Source organism: Osmerus mordax, chromosome 9 (assembly GCF_038355195.1).
Source record: "Osmerus mordax isolate fOsmMor3 chromosome 9, fOsmMor3.pri, whole genome shotgun sequence".
NCBI classification, from domain to species: domain Eukaryota; kingdom Metazoa; phylum Chordata; class Actinopteri; order Osmeriformes; family Osmeridae; genus Osmerus; species Osmerus mordax.
The window spans coordinates 16,167,231-16,185,468 of NC_090058.1; the positions used below are offsets into that span (position 1 = coordinate 16,167,231).

Here is an 18,238-nt window from a genome sequence, read left to right on the forward strand (position 1 = left end):
AGGTTCCCAAAACAACAACAGCCCCGTAGTGGAGATCCTGTCCGTGACGTATGAGTTTGGGGCGGAGATTTCGAGATTTCACCATAAAGTATCTGTTCTCCACCATAACTCACCCCATAATTAAAAACGCTTAAATGTGACGCTAGACATATTTTAAATATTTATATTATATTTACAAACCATATTTTAAATGTATTTATTTTCTTTAGCCTACTTTTCCATACACCACTAACTTCTCATATAATAGTTATTATTAGCACTATAATGAAAATAAAACAAACAAATAGAACAAAATAAAACAAACAAAAACAAAAAAACGACACAAGGGCGTGGATACGTGCCATGTGGTCACAGGTAAGTTACATAAGGTGTGTTCGACTTCATGCAGCACTGGCGGCGCCGACAGACGGCTGCAGCCGGCTGCCTTGACGTTGAGAATGCCGTTGGCTGCTTCAAGTCAGCCGGGCTGCAGGCGGCTGCAGGTGACGCCGGCGCTGCATGAAGTCGAACGCACCTATAGTCAGGTAAGTCTTTGTTCCAGCGTTTGATAACAAAGCAGGTGCGTGGTGCACTGAGGTATGCATGCGCCTTCTGACGAATGGATTCAACACTATGAAGATGGGCACTGGACTATGTGAAAAGTGTGAAGAGTTGCTGAATGATTTCTTTGCTCTTGTGAAGAGATTATACAACGAGTTTGAGCTGAAGATAAAGGACTGTGTCAAGGCTCTCTCCCGATGTTGTTGTCTGAGGAGAAGCTCGAGTCCCCAGAAATTCGTCAAGAGACGCCAACGAAACTCTGCCTACACGTCTTTATTACAGCACTTGAATACAGGTAAGCTCTCAGACGTCAAAAATTTCACAGGACAATTTATCAGATTCTAGTGATTATTATATTGACTATCAAGGTCAAAGCTCTTTAAAATTCATTTAGAACATGTTTTCTTTTTCTTTAAAGACAATGAACCCCCGCTCCTCAATCAACAATGTCTACATGCATTAAAAACCTTAGCAGCATCCGAAAACCATGACCTTCAAGGGGCTGCATCCATGTACTACTTACATATTAGTCAACACTGTAAGTGACCTAAGATTAATCCACTATTATTATCGATGGTTAGTCACAGGCTCCAATTATTTAACTACAAACATAAGCCTATATATTATTATTATTATTAGTTGACGGACTAGTCCTTTAGTGAGTCTTGGTTCAGTGATTTGAAAAACAGTGGCTGTGGACTGCTAAGACCACCTTGTTTGCAGTTCAGGTTTCCATTGTTGTAGGATGACTATATGGTAATGGGGACCTGCAACCAGTATTATGCAAATTATGTTGGATTTATCAGGACAGCCAGGTGGGGGATGGATACAGTGAGAAGGGAAAGTGAGTGGCTCTGATGCTAGCTGCAGCCATGATGACAAAGTTGTTTTTTTGAATGTCAACTCACAGTAGAGACTCTGTTACCTGTTGCATTCCTGGAGCCTTACCTTTCCCTGCTTCTGTCAAATGACCTGGAAACACAGAGGGCCATCTCTCTGTCCCTGGTCAATTTGCTGGTAAAGAACAACGGTAGGAACTTCAACTGTCACTAAACACTAATTTGAACTCTGGTCAGTGATGACAGATGGTGTTGTAGCTGCTGGGTGTGTATTGTACATGTTGTGTTCCAGTGAGTAAAGAGCAGGTGGTTGAGATGGGATTGCTGGTACCCATTCTAGAGACGCTGCAGTCTGGGGACCCCACTGTCCAGTGTAACTCCTGTGCCTGTGCTGCCATGCTGGCGTCATCAGGTATGTGTGTGTTCATTCATGCACAGGTTGGTGTGTCTGGGGATGAGAAATGTTTTTGTCTGTGAGTTGGTCTAATCAAGCTGATCAAGTTGAACACATGTGGAGCTGTTGGTATGCGTTTGTTATAGGCATAGATATATATCAAGTCTTTATATATATCTATGGTTATAGGTATGTAGGTGTCATAGAGAACAGGCACATTCTGTACAGTACATTCTGTTCTGTTCTATTGTTCTATTGTCAGAGGTGTGAGCCAATATTTTAATCTTATGCAACATTGCATGCAACACAACATCACTGACCTCAGCTCATTTTGACAGATTTTGTTTTTGGACTTCCTTTCTCCATTAGAGTCCCACCGAGAAGCCATTGTATCAGCTGATGGAGTGATTCCACTGTTGGTTTTAGCCAAATCATACGATTCACGGGTTCAGCAGAATGCAGTCTGGGCCCTTCTCAACCTCACTCAGTCAGGTGACGACATTTGAATACTTGGCTGGAGCTACATGTGGTTAATGTTGTGTTGCCAAACATGTCAAGTGTTCCCACGTGCACATCTTTGACATTTTTCATTACCATAGCCATCAATGTATGTGCGCATATTATAATATTTTTGTATCAAATGTCTGATCCACATCCCAAATAACTTCTTAACTGCTACCTCTTGGTTCCAGAGGAGTCAATGAGGGCGTTATGTCAAGAGGGCGCTGTTCCTTTTCTGGCTCTGTTGCTGCAGTCTTCAGATTCAGAGATCCAGGTAACAAGCCACGACTGACATCGCACAGGGTTTGTCTGTGTGGTAGAATTAAGTTTCCACTGTATTCATGGGGATAGGAGTTGCTCAGTGGTAGGTACACCCATTTGCTTGCAGATCAAGAGGTCCCAGGTTTAAATCCATTGAAGTTTGTCACTTCAGTGTAAGAGTCTGCTGAATTGATACGTTACATTTATTTAAATTAAAAGATGGCTCAAGTGTTAGGATTGCAGTGACTTGTACAGTAAGTGCGTATTATGCATTTCTTTGTGGACTTTTTCCTGATGAATCATTGTAAATTTCAGTTCAACAGCTGCTCTGCTTTAAGCAACATCGCCTTAGTCCAGGAGCATCATCCGAAAATGCTGGGCATCGGAGACCAGTTCCTGCTGAAGTCACTCTTGATGCTCACCTCCTCTTCTGTGCAGAAGGTAAAACATCTCACCTGCAGAGAGGAGATCTGTTTCAGATCACACTCTGACTGTACATCCAAATAAAAAAGGAATTCATCTCATTTCCAGAACTCGTCACAAGCTTGGAAGTGCCTCAAAATCCTTTCAGGAAATGGTAAAACATAATCATATCATGATTTAACTTAGTAACTTAAGTTACTATCTTAATCTGTGATTTTAAATAAGTGACATGGCATGATATTCCAGGTTTGATTTCTCTGTGCACAGTTGAGGTCCAGAAGCACCTGCTGGAGCTTGGTGTTGTGATGTCACTCAGAGCCCTGCTGGGCTCTGCTGCTCTCCCCGTGACCGAGTCTGCGATCACTCTGCTCTCTGAACTGACTACACACCCGCCCAACAACGTTAGACTGCTCATCTTCTGAAACCCTCCCATCAGGGTGATCGTTGTCAGGAAGTTTAGGCCCCATGAAAAGATGGTGCCGGCATAGAACATAACCCCCCACCCTCTACAATGACTCCTCAATTCATTATCATAGACATCTCAGCAAAGTCCTCTTAAGTCATCATGTAGTAACCCCAGCTCAAGGCCCTGTCTTGACTTTGTGTTCCAGGAGAACCTGGTAGATGACGGCCTGCTGAAGGTCATAGGTCACCTGCTGGTCAGCCATGGGTCCAGCTCCATCGTCATCAGACACAGTGCTGCTGTTGTCACCAACCTGTGCACAACCAGACACGGTGTACAGGTTAGACCAGCCCTGCTCAGCACTGGATGGTGTCTCTTCACATGTACACAGTATATCACACGTGTCGCACATTTTAAAACATAAAATATAAGTGCCAGTCATACTTCACGAATAACTATGAAAATGTACACACAGTAATGAGGTGTCAATTAAATCCACCATGGGTCTACAGGGGCTAATGGAGAGTGAGTGTCTAACAGGACTACTCCAGGTCCTATTGTCCAGTGGGGCAACTGAAGAGGACTTGGTGTGTGTCACACTTTGTTTACATCATCTGACGACCCGGGGTGAGTCTGCATTCAATTACATTTTTCTGTTGCTCTGAGGAGTCGATAACCATGTCACAATAAATGACTGTAGTCACACTCAGGATTCTTGTGTTTTCAGAAGTGCTTCAGTCTCGTCTGGCCACAGAAATGAACCCTGACCGCATGTTGAGACTTGTGACGCTGTCCGGAGAGATGGAAAATCAAGAGTTGTCATATTATTCCGCCTCCATCGTCAGCAAACTACTAATAAATGGTGATTTGATTAATTGACTGTCATCCATGATAGACATGGTATACATGGTAAAATTAAATGGTTTATCTCCTCATGCCGGCACATTTAGCCGATATTATGGAGGTGCAGCAACAACAAAAGTAACGGTAAAACAATATGCATCACAAGATTCATTACACATATTAAATTAAACACATAACCCTATATAAGCTTTTTCTGTCATGTCTTGATTTTAGGTGATGTCGTCTATTTGCTGCGTCCTCACTATCCCGCCATCTCTGAATATGTGCTGGCCTTCCTCAAAAAACAGGAAGTTAGATTCCAGCAACTTGGCATCGTCACTTTATGCAGTCTTAAGAAAGGTTTGTATGCATAGTTCAAGCCAATGCTTTGTAAACCTAACATTGTATTTAAAACATCCCTGGCCCATCTTAGTTTCTATGAGACGACCACAGTACATAACGTAGTGACTATCAGGAATCACAGCAAGTTGTGTGCTGTCTGTTAGCCCAGTGCAGTGTTGTGTGGTGCCTGTTAGCCCAGTGCTGATGCAGTGTTGTGTGGTGTTCCTGGTGGCTGTAGATGGAGGCTTTGTGGCTGCTGCTCATCTGGAGGAGCAGCTGATGGAGGTTCACCTGCAGACGGAACAAACCAGAACCCTTCTGCAGAGGATCCAGCAGCCTCCCCCGCTCTCCTCCCCCAAGTCTCCCCTTCCGTTAGACAGAGACTAGGACCTACATTTAGTCATTTAGCAGACGCTCTTATCCAGAGGACCTGGATGTTTTGTGTACTGTTGTGTAGATTTTTTTGAACTTTTATACTTCTTTTTGGTTTTACTGATGCCATGATTCATGTTTGCAACAATGTTAATGTTGGAATGTTACAAAATTGTTTTTTTAACCATATTTTTATCTACACATCTCAACAAGAAAGTAAAGATTGAAGACTGCGTGTGTTTTTATTTCAAGTTTAATACAGGTTCAGAGATTGAAAGGTTTTTACAATTTTGACAGAGACATTATATAGTACCTAGGGAGGTGGAGAGGAAGGACACAAGCAGTAGTTAGGCTAAGTGTGCCAGGATGTTATTGTACTATAGGGGTTTTAAATAAATGGATTTCAATCTTAACAATCTTGTTTGGGAAGTTTCATGTGTATTCATTGAAATTAATGCACAACTCTAATGTATGGTTACTTTCCAAGTGACTATTGTATTCTATACCAACAGAAAATACATGGAAATGTCAGAAAACAAAGTTCGGTAGCAGCTTTGAAAAATGTGATTGTACTTCATCAATATAGATGGAAGAAGAGTGTGGGCTCCATCCACTTTAAGCTACACTGTTGAAAAAGCGAACACAGTTACAACTACCCAAAACCAACATGTAACTTCAAGGAAAGTGCTTGAATAGCAACATAGTCAAGAAATGTCAGGATTAAGCTTGAGCTCATGGCTAAAACAACCATTCAAAATTGTAAAACTGTCATTTGAGAGTAATGAACTGTTTACAAAGGAAATACCTTATTCCACAATACTGCACTGTGTTTACCATCATACTGTAGTAAATTCATCATACCAGCATCTAAACCTACATCTATGAGACAGGTAGTAGCTTTAGTTCAGGCTTTGACATTGCACTAAACAGAGAAACCCTTTGGTTTTACACTTGTAAATAACCCAAGCATGTGCCCACATTTGGATAGTGATGTGTGTTCCTAGGCTGAAAAGCTCCAATATGTAGGAGTCCCCAAATGTATAGGATTGTGTTTTCACATTCTGTCAAAGTGCAGGGCAGGAAAGAGGCCTCGGGGGCAGAGCTGGAACGGTCTGTTTTCCACCTCGTCCGACAGCTGGTCAGATGATCTCTGAGGGGAACAGGAAAGAGAGAGAAAGAACCTCTGATTAGGTATTTGCAGAAGTGTTCTACCATAAAAAGAAAACGAGCGAAAGGCTCGTGGTGACCTGCCACCTCTCACCTGCTCGCTGGTGGGTCTGTATCTCCTCTAGGCCGCCCAGCGGTCGCAGAGACCTGCGCTCTTTGAAGGCCACGACGGGCACCATGTCCTCCACCGGCAGCTTCATCACTTCTTCTATGGTGCCGTTCAGCACAGGCTCTGTGTTCTCCTTTGGTTGAACTCCCTTCACCATGTTCTCCGACAGTGCAGGTTTCTGTATAGAGGGGAAAACAACTTCAGACAAGGGGAAGTTTGGTTCTCTTTCAGATTAAACATCTTATTTCTAATAATATCCTACGGTAGGAGAATTGTTGTAACGGAAAGAGGAATGTACCCTGTCAGACGGATTGGGCCTTCTCGTTCTTTTCATAATCTCGTCCAGTCGCTGAAAAAAGAGGAAACATATCTCACAGTCTCTCACTGTCAGCGACTTGAGGGCTTTACTAGTGCTGTACCTCACGGTTCACACCAGGGTTCACATCTAGGCTCTTCCTCACCTTTTTCCTGGCCTGTCGCTCCGCCTCCTCCTGCTGGAAGACCTTCTCCCTCTCCAGCCTCAGCTGCTCGGCCCTCTGCTGTTGGCGGGCCTGCTCCTCCTCTCTCTGGAAGGACACAGGGTAGTGGGCACAGGGCTCAGGGCAGTAGGCACAGGGCTCAGGGCAGTAGACACAGGGCTCAGGGCAGTAGACACAGGGCTCAGGGCAGTAGGCACAGGGCTCAGGGCAGTAGACACAGGGCACAGGGCAGTAGACACAGGGCACAGGGCAGTAGGCACAGGGCTCAGGGCAGTAGGCACAGGGCTCAGGGCAGTGGACACAGGGCTCAGGGGAGTGACCCGGGGGACACAGGGCAGTAAGCACAGGGCTCAGAGTGGGTTTAAAAAAAGTGGGCACAGGGGAGTGGGCACAGGATAGTGGGCACAGCATTCCTTTCCTTCACGACAGACACTACTGGCGATCACAACCTGGAATGAAGGCCTCCTACGGAATTCAGTCAATTCCATCAACGACGACTGGAAATAATCCCGATTTTTGTGTCATTCACACACAGAATGTTATCTCCCTAACCTGTTTCTGGAGGAGTGCAGCTTTCTCCATGGCTTTGCGTGCTTCCTCTGCCTCAGCTTGTTTCTGCTCCTCTTCCTCCCTCCTCTTCCTCTCCTCCGCCAGCCGCTGGGCCTCGGCCTGCAGCCGCGCTTGCTCTTCTGCCCTCCGGCGCTCCAGCTCCTCCCTGCCTTGCCTGTGCGACGACACACAGGAGACCCATTCACATACGGCAAGACAAGACAGTTTATCAACACTGTATTTCTGATGTAGCAAAGGGAAAGCTCGGTTCAAAATTTTTTTTAATCACTGTGATGATGTGATGATTGTGAGGGTTGGACAAGTGTTCGGCAGTGTTGTTCTGTTCCTGATCCCATCCAGGTGCTGAAAAAAGGGAATATCTCTCCCAACCTACCTCTCTACCTCTTCCCTCCTCATGCGTTCCTCTTCCTCTCTATGTTTCCGCTGCCGGGCTTCTCGTCTCTTCTCGGCCAGGAGGCGAGAGGCCTCTTCTGGGTCCATGGTGCCAGCGGACGGCCGGGTCGCAGCCCCCAGAAAATGATCTGTGGAGGGGGGTGTAGGGACACACTCTGATGCTACAGGACGATGGCTTGAGACATAAGGATATCACATCTGGATAACAAAAGCATGAAACACTTTTACATATACCTGACATGTCTTTACTGCTAAATATAGATGCTTACACAATATACTCGTAATGTAATATTTTTTTTGTAACATATTCATTTTGAAGACATTTTGATCAAAGGTTAAGGGGGAATTTGAACCTGCAGTCAAATGCTGAAAACACTGAGTTACAGAATACCCATCTGATTAGGATGAAGCCTTAGCTACTGTACATGGGTGCTTACTTTCCAGTCCCTCGCTTCTGAACGAGGTGACTGTGGGGTGTTCCGGAGAGGTGGGATGTGGAGTCACTGCAGTTCTGTCTTCCAGGTGTTGACGACGGTACACAGCTGGCGATGTCATTGCCGGCGGGTTTCTAGGAGAGAGGGACTCTGAGTCGACAGCAACCTCCTCCTCGGGAACTGTGGGAAGCTCCGTCTGCTTTGGTGTGACGTGTCTGATGACAGACCTGCCGGAAGATCTTAGAGACCAGGGGAACAAGGTTTGCTTAGATCTGTGAGTGAACATTTTTTTTTACAAACAAGAAAGACTGTAAAAAAGTTTGTCAGCTTCAGGTTTTATACATCCATTCTAAATTACATGGACCCATTCTACATTCTGAGTTCTTGAACCATTCAGACATAGTTTTGAGGCGGTTCTGTGAGGGGCTTGTGGTCTCTGAGGGTAAGTGGAAGTGAGGTTGTAAGCCTACCGTGCTCTGTTATCAGCGTTTGTGTCTGGCCTCACTCTAATGTTAGCACCAGTTGTCTGGGGAGTTCCACCGTTCCACATCTTCTCACTGTGCTGTGTCTGCATCTGTCCTGCTTTCACCTTAACGAGCAGGTGGAGGATTTCAAATGACTGACTGTCATTGACGTTTCTTTGTAGCTTGAAATGGTTATTACAAAATGGTCCACCCCAAGTATATGTACAGAATAAAATCCCACAGTCATTATGGCAGAGGAAATAAACATTGGCTTCCATCAGATATCCTAGCAAACAGTGATATCATCCATCAGGATGGGTCGAGTAGTGATGACATCACCTGCAACAGAACCATAGGAGAGGTAGTTACCAGTGCCAGGTTGATGGTTCTGTGGTTGGTTCTGGCCGGACTGGGAGAGGCGGTGGTCCTGTGGTCTGCTGGGCCACGATGCTGCTGGGCTTTGCAGGTGTTGTTGGCATTCATGGAGTGGCATGACACTGAACGGCGACAAACGTGGACAACTGAACCAATGACGTGTCATAGATGATTCGTTTTGAGAAATGAGTTAGAGGGGAGGAAACCATGAAAGCGTGAATAGCAAGCAATGTTTGAGAAAAGCAAGTGTGAGAGAGGGAGAAAGAGAGCGAAACAGTCATCTCTTCTGATGAGACAGTCAGGGACCAAACCTCCAAAACTGGAACATGAGTTATTACGATACAACACTGATGAATTAGTATTGATCAGTACATTGCGGTACATCTATTGATTCTCTTCTGCAGTCCGAAAGTACCTTTGTCTAGTGACTGACAGCCAGCACTCTTGCTTCTGGCCAGATAAGCGCATGTGGGGGTCAGTAACCGACTGACCAAGCTCTTCTCCCAGGGACTCAGCGGTAAGCGGTGCGAAACTAGGATAGTACAGAGCGCAGCACAGCACAAGTCCCAAACAAAAGACACACAGAGGTCATGAACAGAAAGTAGGAAAGCATAAAGTTAGAGCTGAGGTAGAAAGAACAGGCACAGTAAAGAAATAAAGAGTTGTTTGTTGTGTTGTCGACCAAATATATATATATGGGTTATGACGATTTAGAGAGATAAGGAATCTTGACTCCCAAACCCCACCTCCTAAAAAATGAAAAAGATTGTTACCGCTGTTCTTGATGAGTTTCCTTCCTCGAGAGGTCTGGATGAGCCTCTGGTTGGCTCTCTGGCTCCTCTCCAGTGTCCTGCGTACTGCACTCTCACAGCGCTCCTTCAGTCAAGGAACGGATGCCTCAATGTTATGGATGTGGCGGCAGCCATATAAAACAATTTCATTTGTAATACAACACATTGGCTACTACAAGTTCCTACAAACCCAAGTCCTAAAACAATTATAATGTCCTACCTTCTTAAATGTGGACAAACACAACCTAACTTCCTCAACGTTCTGTCATTGACATCTCAATACTCTTATCGGTGAGTTTCATGTAGGTTTGATGGAAAGAAAACTGTTCCTACATGAAACTGCTAGCTCCTGATCGTCCATCTAGCTCCATAACATTCAAGAAACTGCAGATATCTCTACGGCCACTTGGCAAGTCACACCAAAACAATGTAGATGGATAAATAGCACGACAGGGAAGAGGAAAAATATGTAATTGAGATTTTTGGGTGAACTGCCACTTTAAACTCTCACTTTTTCCTCCTTGAGCCCAATCCTTCGCTTTTCCTCAACAGCATGGCGCCTCTTCTCCTCCTTCTGCCTCTGTTCCAGCAGCCTCTTCCTCCTCTCCTCCAGCTGCTTCTCATGGTAGCGCCGTGCCCTCTCCTCACGCTCCAACCAGCCCAGCTCCCGTGACACTTGGAGGGAAAAAAACACGGAAAACCTGAACTTCCAAAAAAAACCTCACAGCTCTTCAACCAAGATGCACAGTTCAGTGACAGACATGAGTTGGTTTGGTTTGAGATGGTGAGTATCGGGATGAACTCCGGCAGGTGGGGTCAACGTACCGAGCTCTCTCTCTCGCTCCTCTCTTCGCTCCCGTGCCAGCCTCAGCCTCTCATCCACATTTAGTGCATGTGGTTCTTGGAAAATGATAAGCAGGAGTCAAAGTTAAGGCTGCAGGAATCTTTACAGATCTGTACAGAAGGTCTGTAGAGATATCATTACGGCTTTTGCATTGAATCAGTGGTTTCGGTATGAATTTTAGTGCAGTGTGACATGAAAGACATAACAAATGATAGCCAGGATGATGCTACTGTGTCATGGCAGTGTTGAAATGCAGACAAACCAAACTCATGACAGCTAAAGGACAAGGAAAGCCCCAGGCAGAGAGAGAGATTGAGGGCTCATTCAGACCTGCAGAGTTACCCAGGATGTTTCTGATCTGGGCTGATTTGATGAAGGAAGGACCACAGACTGTTCCCCTCTTCTCTGGAACTGTCTGTGTGTCATTGCCTTGCTCTAGAACGGAGAGAGAGAGAAAAAATTCTCCGTTCCGATCCAATCTTACAGTGATAAAAACATTTGTCACGGTTTTAGGCTTTCCCTATCCAAAATATCTTTTGACTATCTCACATGTCACAGGCCTGCAAGGCTCAACCCCTAAATGAGATAGAGTCACAAGAACAGATCTTCTCAGAACTGAATCATTGGCATTACAACCAGCAGACTATATGAGAGTTTAATTCAGGTTAACTGGTTACTAGTGATCCTCCTGTGTGTAAACACCCTGGTTGTATAAAAGAGGTGGCTAATGCTAACCACTAGGGAGCCCGCCAGCCTCAGGCATAGGGTCAGCTGCATTAAAAAGAGCCATTCTTATGTGGTTGTGCCTGGAAGGGATGGAGATACGACCAGCGCCTGATCCATCCTCACAGAGATGACTAAAACAAACAGCACACCAAGACACGAAGGAAAGACATGCGGTTCATATCTAGATAACCAGGGATCTACAGTCACATGATGGATATGAAATGAAACATAAAGCTGATACAATTTGTGCCCCCTCCCTCACGAAATAATACATCAACCCAAGACATTTCTTCTCTGTCTTGACATTCTGTGTTATGTAATTAATGTCTACCACTGAATTAGGAGAAGGATGACTAGACTACTATTATAGGAGAAGGATAACATTCTTTGAACAATTCACATACAAAAAACAACAGAGGATGGTCATATAAATCAATAGCATGCATGTATACATCTGTTGAGACTCTACAATGCTCCATGCAGCCTAAGACAAGGCTGTGCCTTTTAGTTGTCTGGCCCAGATCTACAGACCACATATTTACAGAGGAAGAAGGGGATAGATCAGTATTATTGACATAACCAATCGATTTCAACACTAGCAGAGGCGAAGCCACCCACCTCCCTGTCTGCTGGCTCTGACTCCCTTCCTCTGGGTTCCTTTAGAGGCAGAAAGCTTGTGAAACGCTGTCCTGCTGGGGGTCTCTCTCTGGATCCTCTGCCCCGCCATGGCAGGAACCAAGCCTGGCATTCCACCCCCCTGGCACAGAACAACCATGATTCAGAACACCCTCCTTCTCCACTGCACTCTTCTTCTTCGTGTTTTCCCCCCCACTTGGTCCTGGTGCTTGTTCCTGTCAGCGCTGGTCCTGGGTGCTCAGCTGATTCACCGGGCAGCTGATTGCTACGCTAGCCTGGCTGCCTGCTCATCAGAGCATCGCAAACTGATAAGAGGAGGAGGGAGAAAGGGAGAGAGAGAGGGGTGGGTGGGGGTGGAACAAACAAGCAGCTGACTAGATGGCACAGTTCTGGGTACAGCCTGCTGGATGTAGAGAACACACCACGGTCTCTACGTAACAGCCTCCTGTTCTCGTCTAGTGGTGTTGATGCTTCAGATGTGCATCCTGAACCCTCCCTCTTTATGATCCGTGGAGTCTGAAATGGTCACTTTCCTTTTAAATGTCTCACAGACTGCCCCTTGCGTGCTGCTCTCCTTTTCTGGTACATAATACGATACTGTCCCTTTAAATCCATCTCCCTACTCGAAACAGGGTGCACGCAAGCTAACGAGATGGGGAGTTTTCAGGGCAGGAGAAAGATGTGTGGCAAAAATAAGTATCTGGCCCAGTAAATGGTTTCCGGGGCAACGGTGGAAAAGCATCCAATGGTATTAAAATGCTGGGATGTTTAGCATGCTCTGGATCATTCACTGGCCTCAATATGAATGTGAGGCAGAGATGGGTATTTATACCTACAATCCCACAATGCTCTTGTGTGAGTGAGGCTGAGACAGCCACTAGATGGAAGTATTTCCACAAGACGGGTGGCTTCTATTTTCACATCAGATATTTTCCTAACCAATTTATTCAAATCAACTTACACTTTGAAACTACCAAAGTAGTGACTTTCCATAGCCCATTCTACAAAAAAGTTGTATTAAATATGTACTTTTTAAAAATGTATTCATAGACGACGTGCCTTATTTACAATACACCACAGATTAACGGCATAACATTTTAACAACAAAAAAAACTTTATTGGAATTCAGTCTAGGACAAGAAATACAAATTCAGAATACCACAATTTGTAAACCATACTTGCTTCACAATTATTGAAAAAAATTATGATCCTGTTCAAAACAATTGGTAAGCAGCACAAAAGTTGTTACACTTAAAACAATCATGACAGTGTCATTCCTCAATCATAATCCTAACAGATAATGTGCACACATATGGACAACATACTCACTGTTTCCATGGAAAGATTCAAAGGAATCTCTGAGAATGTATTTCCGAATCACTGCATAGTGTCCTATTCAGTAACTCTTTCTACATAGTCTGACGGATACCAGCAGGAACCTAGGTAGAGCATCAGGGCATGATTTCTAGTCACAAAAGTGAGAGTGTGAGAGCCAACTGTCTTAGACCCTAAACTGAAACATTCAAGCCATTCTGAGCTTGACGTGAGCCTGCAGTTCTCATGGCCTTCCCAGCCAGTGTGCTCTCCTCCTGGGGCTCTGGGTTCCAGTCTATGGAGTGCTGCGTGAAGGACGCCTCACTGCCAGTGGGGGAGTCTACAGTCTCATAGCCCTCGCTAAGCTGGTTCACATCCCCAGAGTGGTTGGAGTTGGACAGTTTTGCATCGGCCCCGGTGGAGTGCGATGGTAGGGACTCCTGCTCTGCTTGGCTGTCTGCCTCTGGGGCAGGGCCCAGGCCTGTTACTGCTGTCCTATGAGTAGGGCTAGTGCTGCCTGGGCCATTCACCAGCCCAGCCGGCCAGGCCTGCTTAGGGGCCGGCGGTGTGGGGCCCCCGGGGGCCGGGCCTCCGGGGGCCTGGCCCTGGGCCTGCTGCTGCTGTCGGGACTCCTTCAGCTGCTGCTGCAGGACCAGGATGGTGCTCTGCATGCCCTCCACCTCCTCGTCCAGCTGGATGATGAAGTCCTTCAACTCTGCCAAAAAGGTCAGACACACAGATGTTAGCACTGGGGAAAGACTCACAATTTAGGAAGAACGCAATCCATGGAGACAGCAGGACATTCCATAAATAGGGTAGTAATATATGAAATTGATATGGAGTAGACCTGGTGTAGCGATAGGTAAAGAGGAAATAGACATGGGTAAGAGAGCCGTAGAGATGGAGTAGAGACAAGTATGCATTCCCCCTCACCGTCCTGGCTGCCCTTGAGCTCCTCGCTGTACTTCTTCTGCAGGGCCAGCTCGGCCTCCAGCTGGGCGGTGCGTCCCTGGGACAGCTGGCGGCCCAGCTCCTGGTTCTCCTGGATCAGCATGCGGCACTTAGCCATCAGCTTCTTCCCCGTCTGGCTGCAAGGGACACAGGTTGGACGTCTCAGTCGTCACGCACTAGACATGGTGAACGTGGGTCCCCATCCGCAAGTCAACAGAGAAGCAGGGAAGATCACAACCGCCAGCACAACTGGGTGTTGGTTTTATGGCAGAGATGGAGAGGATTCTAGAAAAATCTTTAAACTCTCCAGAGCCTGGGGACTCATTTAACACCGTTTAGGCCTGACATAAGGGGGGGAGAATGTTTTCATTTTAGTCAGCCACTCCTGTCCCACGGTGGCACTGTTTAAACACGTACAGAAAAGACAGATGGAAAAACCATGAAATTGTAAAGACAGAAGAGCAGCAACATCAAGTCATTAATAAACAAAACAATCGTACCTGAACATGGCTCATATTACTGATAATGGCGCTCAGGATGACCTCCTGTGTCAGGTCAACGTCAAGCATGCCCAGGGGCACAACACAGACCAACAGTCTTTAGGATCTAACAGTCTCTGAACCAGGCTAGCAGAGGGCTCCTCCATGTCAACCTTACATTCAATTAGCTATACTCTATGTGGAGTGGAGGGGGGTGGGGAGGGGAGGGGGGATTACTGAGGTATTTTCTTCAATAAACGCTTAGTAGACAAAATGTCTGTCGATGGTACACTACATTTTGTGTCGATTCTTTTTTTTTCTTTTTTAAAGGAAAACATCCCACAAACAAACCACACACAGTATAGCAATGTTCCTTAAAGGGGGAGGGTTCGGAGGTTGAAAGTGACCCATCTCTTCTGAGCAGTCCCGCTTCCTTCTCGCCCATCAGAGCTGAGATCAGTTCACCTGACAGTCTATGTATGACGCATAACAAGTGCAGAGGTGAAGGCACTTGACCAGGTATGGGTATCTGTCTCTTTCTTACAGTCACAGTGCACATTTTTCCTGCCTTTCCCACCATTTTGCATTCTTGCAGAGGAGAGTTGTCTGGCAAAGTCTTTTTGCTGGAGGATTATTTTGGTTTGGTTTACCTATCAGGTGTAAATTTCCAGGCACTGAGTTCATTTTGGGCCTGCTCCAGTTTGTCTTTAGTGTCCTCCAGTTCGCTCTTCATTTTGAGGAAAAACAGGTTGACGGCAGGGTCCACAGTCAAAGACCTCAGATGGGACAAGTTTGGCTGCTGGGCCTGCTTAAGGTACTGGATCTGGGTCTGTGTGAAGGGAGAAAATAGGCAGAATATATATCAAAGACCACCAGATACCATGTGTAACAGCTATTCACTCCAAGGTGGTGGAATGACAGGTCTGATGCTCATTCTAGGCTTGAATCTACTAACGAAAACTACTAATGAAAACTGGCAGGCACTACTAACGAAATCTACTAACGAAAACTGGCACGCACAGTCCGTCAGTTGAGAAAAACTTAGTGCAAGTCGCTTTGAAGAAAAGTGCCCAAACAAAACCTCAACTTCAAATCAGCAATGAATCGGGACATGACAGACATACACACTGCAATACAACTCTTGGGGAGAACAAATAAATAAAACAGCAGTAGAAATCCAGTTTGATCTGCGGTCACTCACAGTGCACTCCTGCATCTCCTGTTCTTTGGTGGCCAGCCTCATGACCAGGATGTTCTCCCTGCGTGCTGCCTCCTGCTGCTGCAGCTTCAGGCTTTCCTCAGACTCCCGCAGGCAGGTCACCTCGTTAGCTGTGGGACCACCACACAATACTACATGACATGCCTTCAAGTAGTAGATGCCTTGATGCAAACGCTGCCTGTGTTTTATTAATAGTTTTATTAATAACACTGACATCTGGACACAACAATGTCATGTGAGTAGGATGCTGAGGAGACCACGAGATGTCAGTGTTGGTATATACTCGAGAAGCAACCAGAGCCTAAATCTGTGGTTATGGTCACATTTATATTATACATGTATAATGAAGACTGTTTAGTCATGGGTTAGCTTCAGTCGTTTATAGGCTTGTTATAGATACATGCACACTTACAATTCGGCTCTGAATACTTTGACTCAAGTGTTTGCACATAAGCTTCCTCTTCTTTCCATCTGAAATAAATTCATAATAATAAAATCATTACCCATAATAGTCCCAAGACAATTACAATTTTCAAGTGTGCTTATATTTGACAGTCATGCATTAAAGTGCCATCTTGAACCCTTCATCAGTGTTCTGTGCACGTTTCTGTTCTATCATTCTATATTTTTTACGGGCCAGATGGTTATTCCCAATGGGATGTGCAGACAGATGTAGCTCTAAAACAAGCTGGTTAAATTGAAAAGCTTGCTAACGTTACCGTTCACAAAGTTCCTCTCTGGGAAGTGTCTTTAAATCTGATTCACAGAGGCGAACCTTAACAGAAACAACACGATTGATTAATAATGCATTTCTTTTGTGTTTACATTTAACCTAGCTGTAGCAAGTGAGCAGCTGGTGCTAGCTAGATAGCTAGTGTAGCTAGCTGGTAACCTGCTAACATTAGCTCACCCTCTTAGGCAAAGGTTCCTCAGTCATTCTGGCCTCCGGGTGGTGAGCTAAAGAAATGATCAAATCGGATTAGCATGTAAGCGAACCTCTACTGTATTCACACAACGGAGCTGCAAGCAGTTACGCAATTGTACATTTTTATAATAGTTTCCCCATGTTTTTAGGAAAGCTACATTAAATAGCATTTGCAGAACATAGCACTGCAGCAAACGAGTTAGCTTGCTAAATTCGTTGCTAAAGCCCCGCACTGCTAGTGCCGGGCTATCTCGTTAGCTTAGCAAGCTAATTGCACAGTAACTCACCACGGATGACTTGGCCAATACCACAGTTTCTTCTGACAGGTGAATTGGTTGAGATAGTCACGGATAACTTGCTCGATGGCTAGACATATTGTGATGGGTAGCGACAGTACTTTGGCATTCTGCGCTGACAAGTGTTGATAAAGGACACAGGAAACTTGTAACTCGCTGTAGGAAGCACACACGCACACGAAAATGGAGCAGCGGTAGCAACACGTGCACGGCTGCGCGCGCCCGGCTGTGTGGTAGCCAGCCAGGAATCTTGTAGTTGTTACAGTTTGTTTGACAACCCGTCGTGTATGCAATACTAAATCACGAAAGGCAGCAATTGTCATACTTCTATTTCAAGTATACAAATCATGTATACCCTAGACACATGCCCCACTGGCCGTCAGCTACAGAAAATGTTGGTAATGGGAAAGTTTGGAGATTGGTGGAAGGGCCAACAGGGCCCCGTTCGTCGTAAGGGTTGAAGCTAAGTTAATCAATTGTCCCTTTAGCCCGTTAACATTAGCGAGATGAGTGAGAATAGCAAATATCGGTTCGTCAACGGCTGATCCGCATCCAAATCATGTGGTTAATTTCAATCAGGCTAAACTTATCAGGGAAATTGCACGTGCACGTCCTACTTCAAAAGGCAGGAAAGGTCGATCACCAAAACCGTGATTTTCTAACGGTATGATGGCGGAAAATACGAAAGAGAGAGCGTTGATAGACTATTCTCGCCATCCGAGCAAACTATTATAATGAGTCTCTATAAGACAATAAGCATATATTATCATGGCTAAGTCAAACACCGCTGCCAGAGCAAGACAAGCAGCTTGGCAAAAAATTGCCAATAAGCTAAATGCGAAAGTTTTGGGGAAATGTATAGGCTCATCTTAAAGTGCCTCATTACCCCAATCAATCAGATCACATTTCTTTAAATGTGCCTGCTGGTATAGGCTTAATGGAAATTAATAATCAAATGAGATCTTGCTAGCGAAAATAATGATCTCAACTCTTTCAGAATAAGTAGGCTAGATAAAAACAAGGCCAAAGAGTATCTAATTGATACGAATTCGTAGACAATTATGAGGATATACTGCGCTTATATCATGTAGGCCTACTATATATGTGCATGTAGGCCTATGTGTAAATCCCTCTTTGATTTCATTGAC

The 18,238-nt window shown here is 45.2% G+C and overlaps 3 protein-coding genes across 4 annotated transcripts; 1 reads left to right on the top strand and 2 right to left on the bottom strand.

Annotated features, from left to right (window-relative positions):
• Nucleotides 1–446: 446 nt before the first annotated feature.
• On the top strand, nucleotides 447–5,171 carry LOC136948887 (uncharacterized). Its single transcript, XM_067243009.1, has 14 exons — nucleotides 447–835; nucleotides 959–1,078; nucleotides 1,451–1,570; nucleotides 1,672–1,791; nucleotides 2,143–2,265; nucleotides 2,466–2,548; nucleotides 2,851–2,976; nucleotides 3,067–3,112; nucleotides 3,205–3,359; nucleotides 3,570–3,701; nucleotides 3,874–3,988; nucleotides 4,089–4,223; nucleotides 4,439–4,564; nucleotides 4,785–5,171. Exons 1-14 carry the CDS (start codon nucleotides 583–585, stop codon nucleotides 4,931–4,933), a joined length of 1,803 nt encoding a protein of 600 aa, XP_067099110.1. The 5' UTR covers nucleotides 447–582; the 3' UTR covers nucleotides 4,934–5,171.
• Nucleotides 5,172–5,327: 156 nt separating this feature from the next.
• Nucleotides 5,328–12,045, bottom strand: LOC136949597 (ensconsin-like). Of its 2 annotated transcripts, XM_067243955.1 has the most exons (14): nucleotides 11,889–12,045; nucleotides 10,887–10,979; nucleotides 10,526–10,600; nucleotides 10,212–10,375; nucleotides 9,683–9,785; nucleotides 8,904–9,031; nucleotides 8,541–8,659; nucleotides 8,074–8,309; nucleotides 7,617–7,764; nucleotides 7,226–7,397; nucleotides 6,656–6,760; nucleotides 6,493–6,543; nucleotides 6,180–6,372; nucleotides 5,328–6,068 (listed from the first exon to the last, which is right to left on the bottom strand). In XM_067243955.1, exons 1-14 carry the CDS (start codon nucleotides 12,043–12,045, stop codon nucleotides 6,058–6,060), a joined length of 1,755 nt encoding a protein of 584 aa, XP_067100056.1. In that variant the 3' UTR covers nucleotides 5,328–6,057. The 2 variants fall into 2 exon arrangements, with proteins under 2 accessions (XP_067100056.1, XP_067100057.1); XM_067243956.1 differs by lacking the exon at nucleotides 10,887–10,979 and having other exon boundaries at nucleotides 11,889–12,009.
• A 926-nt stretch (nucleotides 12,046–12,971) lies between these two features.
• Nucleotides 12,972–17,233, bottom strand: LOC136948837 (pre-mRNA-splicing regulator WTAP-like). The gene is made up of 8 exons (XM_067242925.1): nucleotides 17,082–17,233; nucleotides 16,780–16,826; nucleotides 16,589–16,644; nucleotides 16,282–16,340; nucleotides 15,852–15,979; nucleotides 15,301–15,479; nucleotides 14,154–14,308; nucleotides 12,972–13,935 (listed from the first exon to the last, which is right to left on the bottom strand). The coding sequence occupies exons 2-8, from the start codon at nucleotides 16,804–16,806 to the stop codon at nucleotides 13,415–13,417; spliced, it is 1,125 nt and encodes a 374-aa protein (XP_067099026.1). The 5' UTR covers nucleotides 16,807–16,826; nucleotides 17,082–17,233; the 3' UTR covers nucleotides 12,972–13,414.
• Nucleotides 17,234–18,238: the final 1,005 nt, after the last annotated feature.

Excerpts from the sequence above, each read along its gene's own strand:
- LOC136948887 (XM_067243009.1), top strand. The coding sequence starts at position 583 with ATGCGCCTTCTGACGAATGGATTCAACACTATGAAGATGGGCACTGGA. Across the intron at positions 836-958 it reads ATTACAGCACTTGAATACAG|ACAATGAACCCCCGCTCCTC; the intron begins GTAAGCTCTCAG and ends TTTTCTTTAAAG. Across the intron at positions 2,549-2,850 it reads CTTCAGATTCAGAGATCCAG|TTCAACAGCTGCTCTGCTTT; the intron begins GTAACAAGCCAC and ends TGTAAATTTCAG.
- LOC136949597 (XM_067243955.1), bottom strand. The coding sequence starts at position 12,045 with ATGGTTGTTCTGTGCCAGGGGGGTGGAATGCCAGGCTTGGTTCCTGCC. Across the intron at positions 10,601-10,886 it reads CCAGATCAGAAACATCCTGG|AACCACATGCACTAAATGTG; the intron begins GTAACTCTGCAG and ends TCATTTTCCAAG. Across the intron at positions 8,310-8,540 it reads AACGCTGATAACAGAGCACG|ATCTTCCGGCAGGTCTGTCA; the intron begins GTAGGCTTACAA and ends CTGGTCTCTAAG.
- LOC136948837 (XM_067242925.1), bottom strand. The coding sequence starts at position 16,806 with ATGACTGAGGAACCTTTGCCTAAGAGG. Across the intron at positions 16,645-16,779 it reads AGGAACCTTTGCCTAAGAGG|GTTCGCCTCTGTGAATCAGA; the intron begins GTGAGCTAATGT and ends GTTTCTGTTAAG. Across the intron at positions 16,341-16,588 it reads AGAGAGGAACTTTGTGAACG|ATGGAAAGAAGAGGAAGCTT; the intron begins GTAACGTTAGCA and ends AATTTATTTCAG.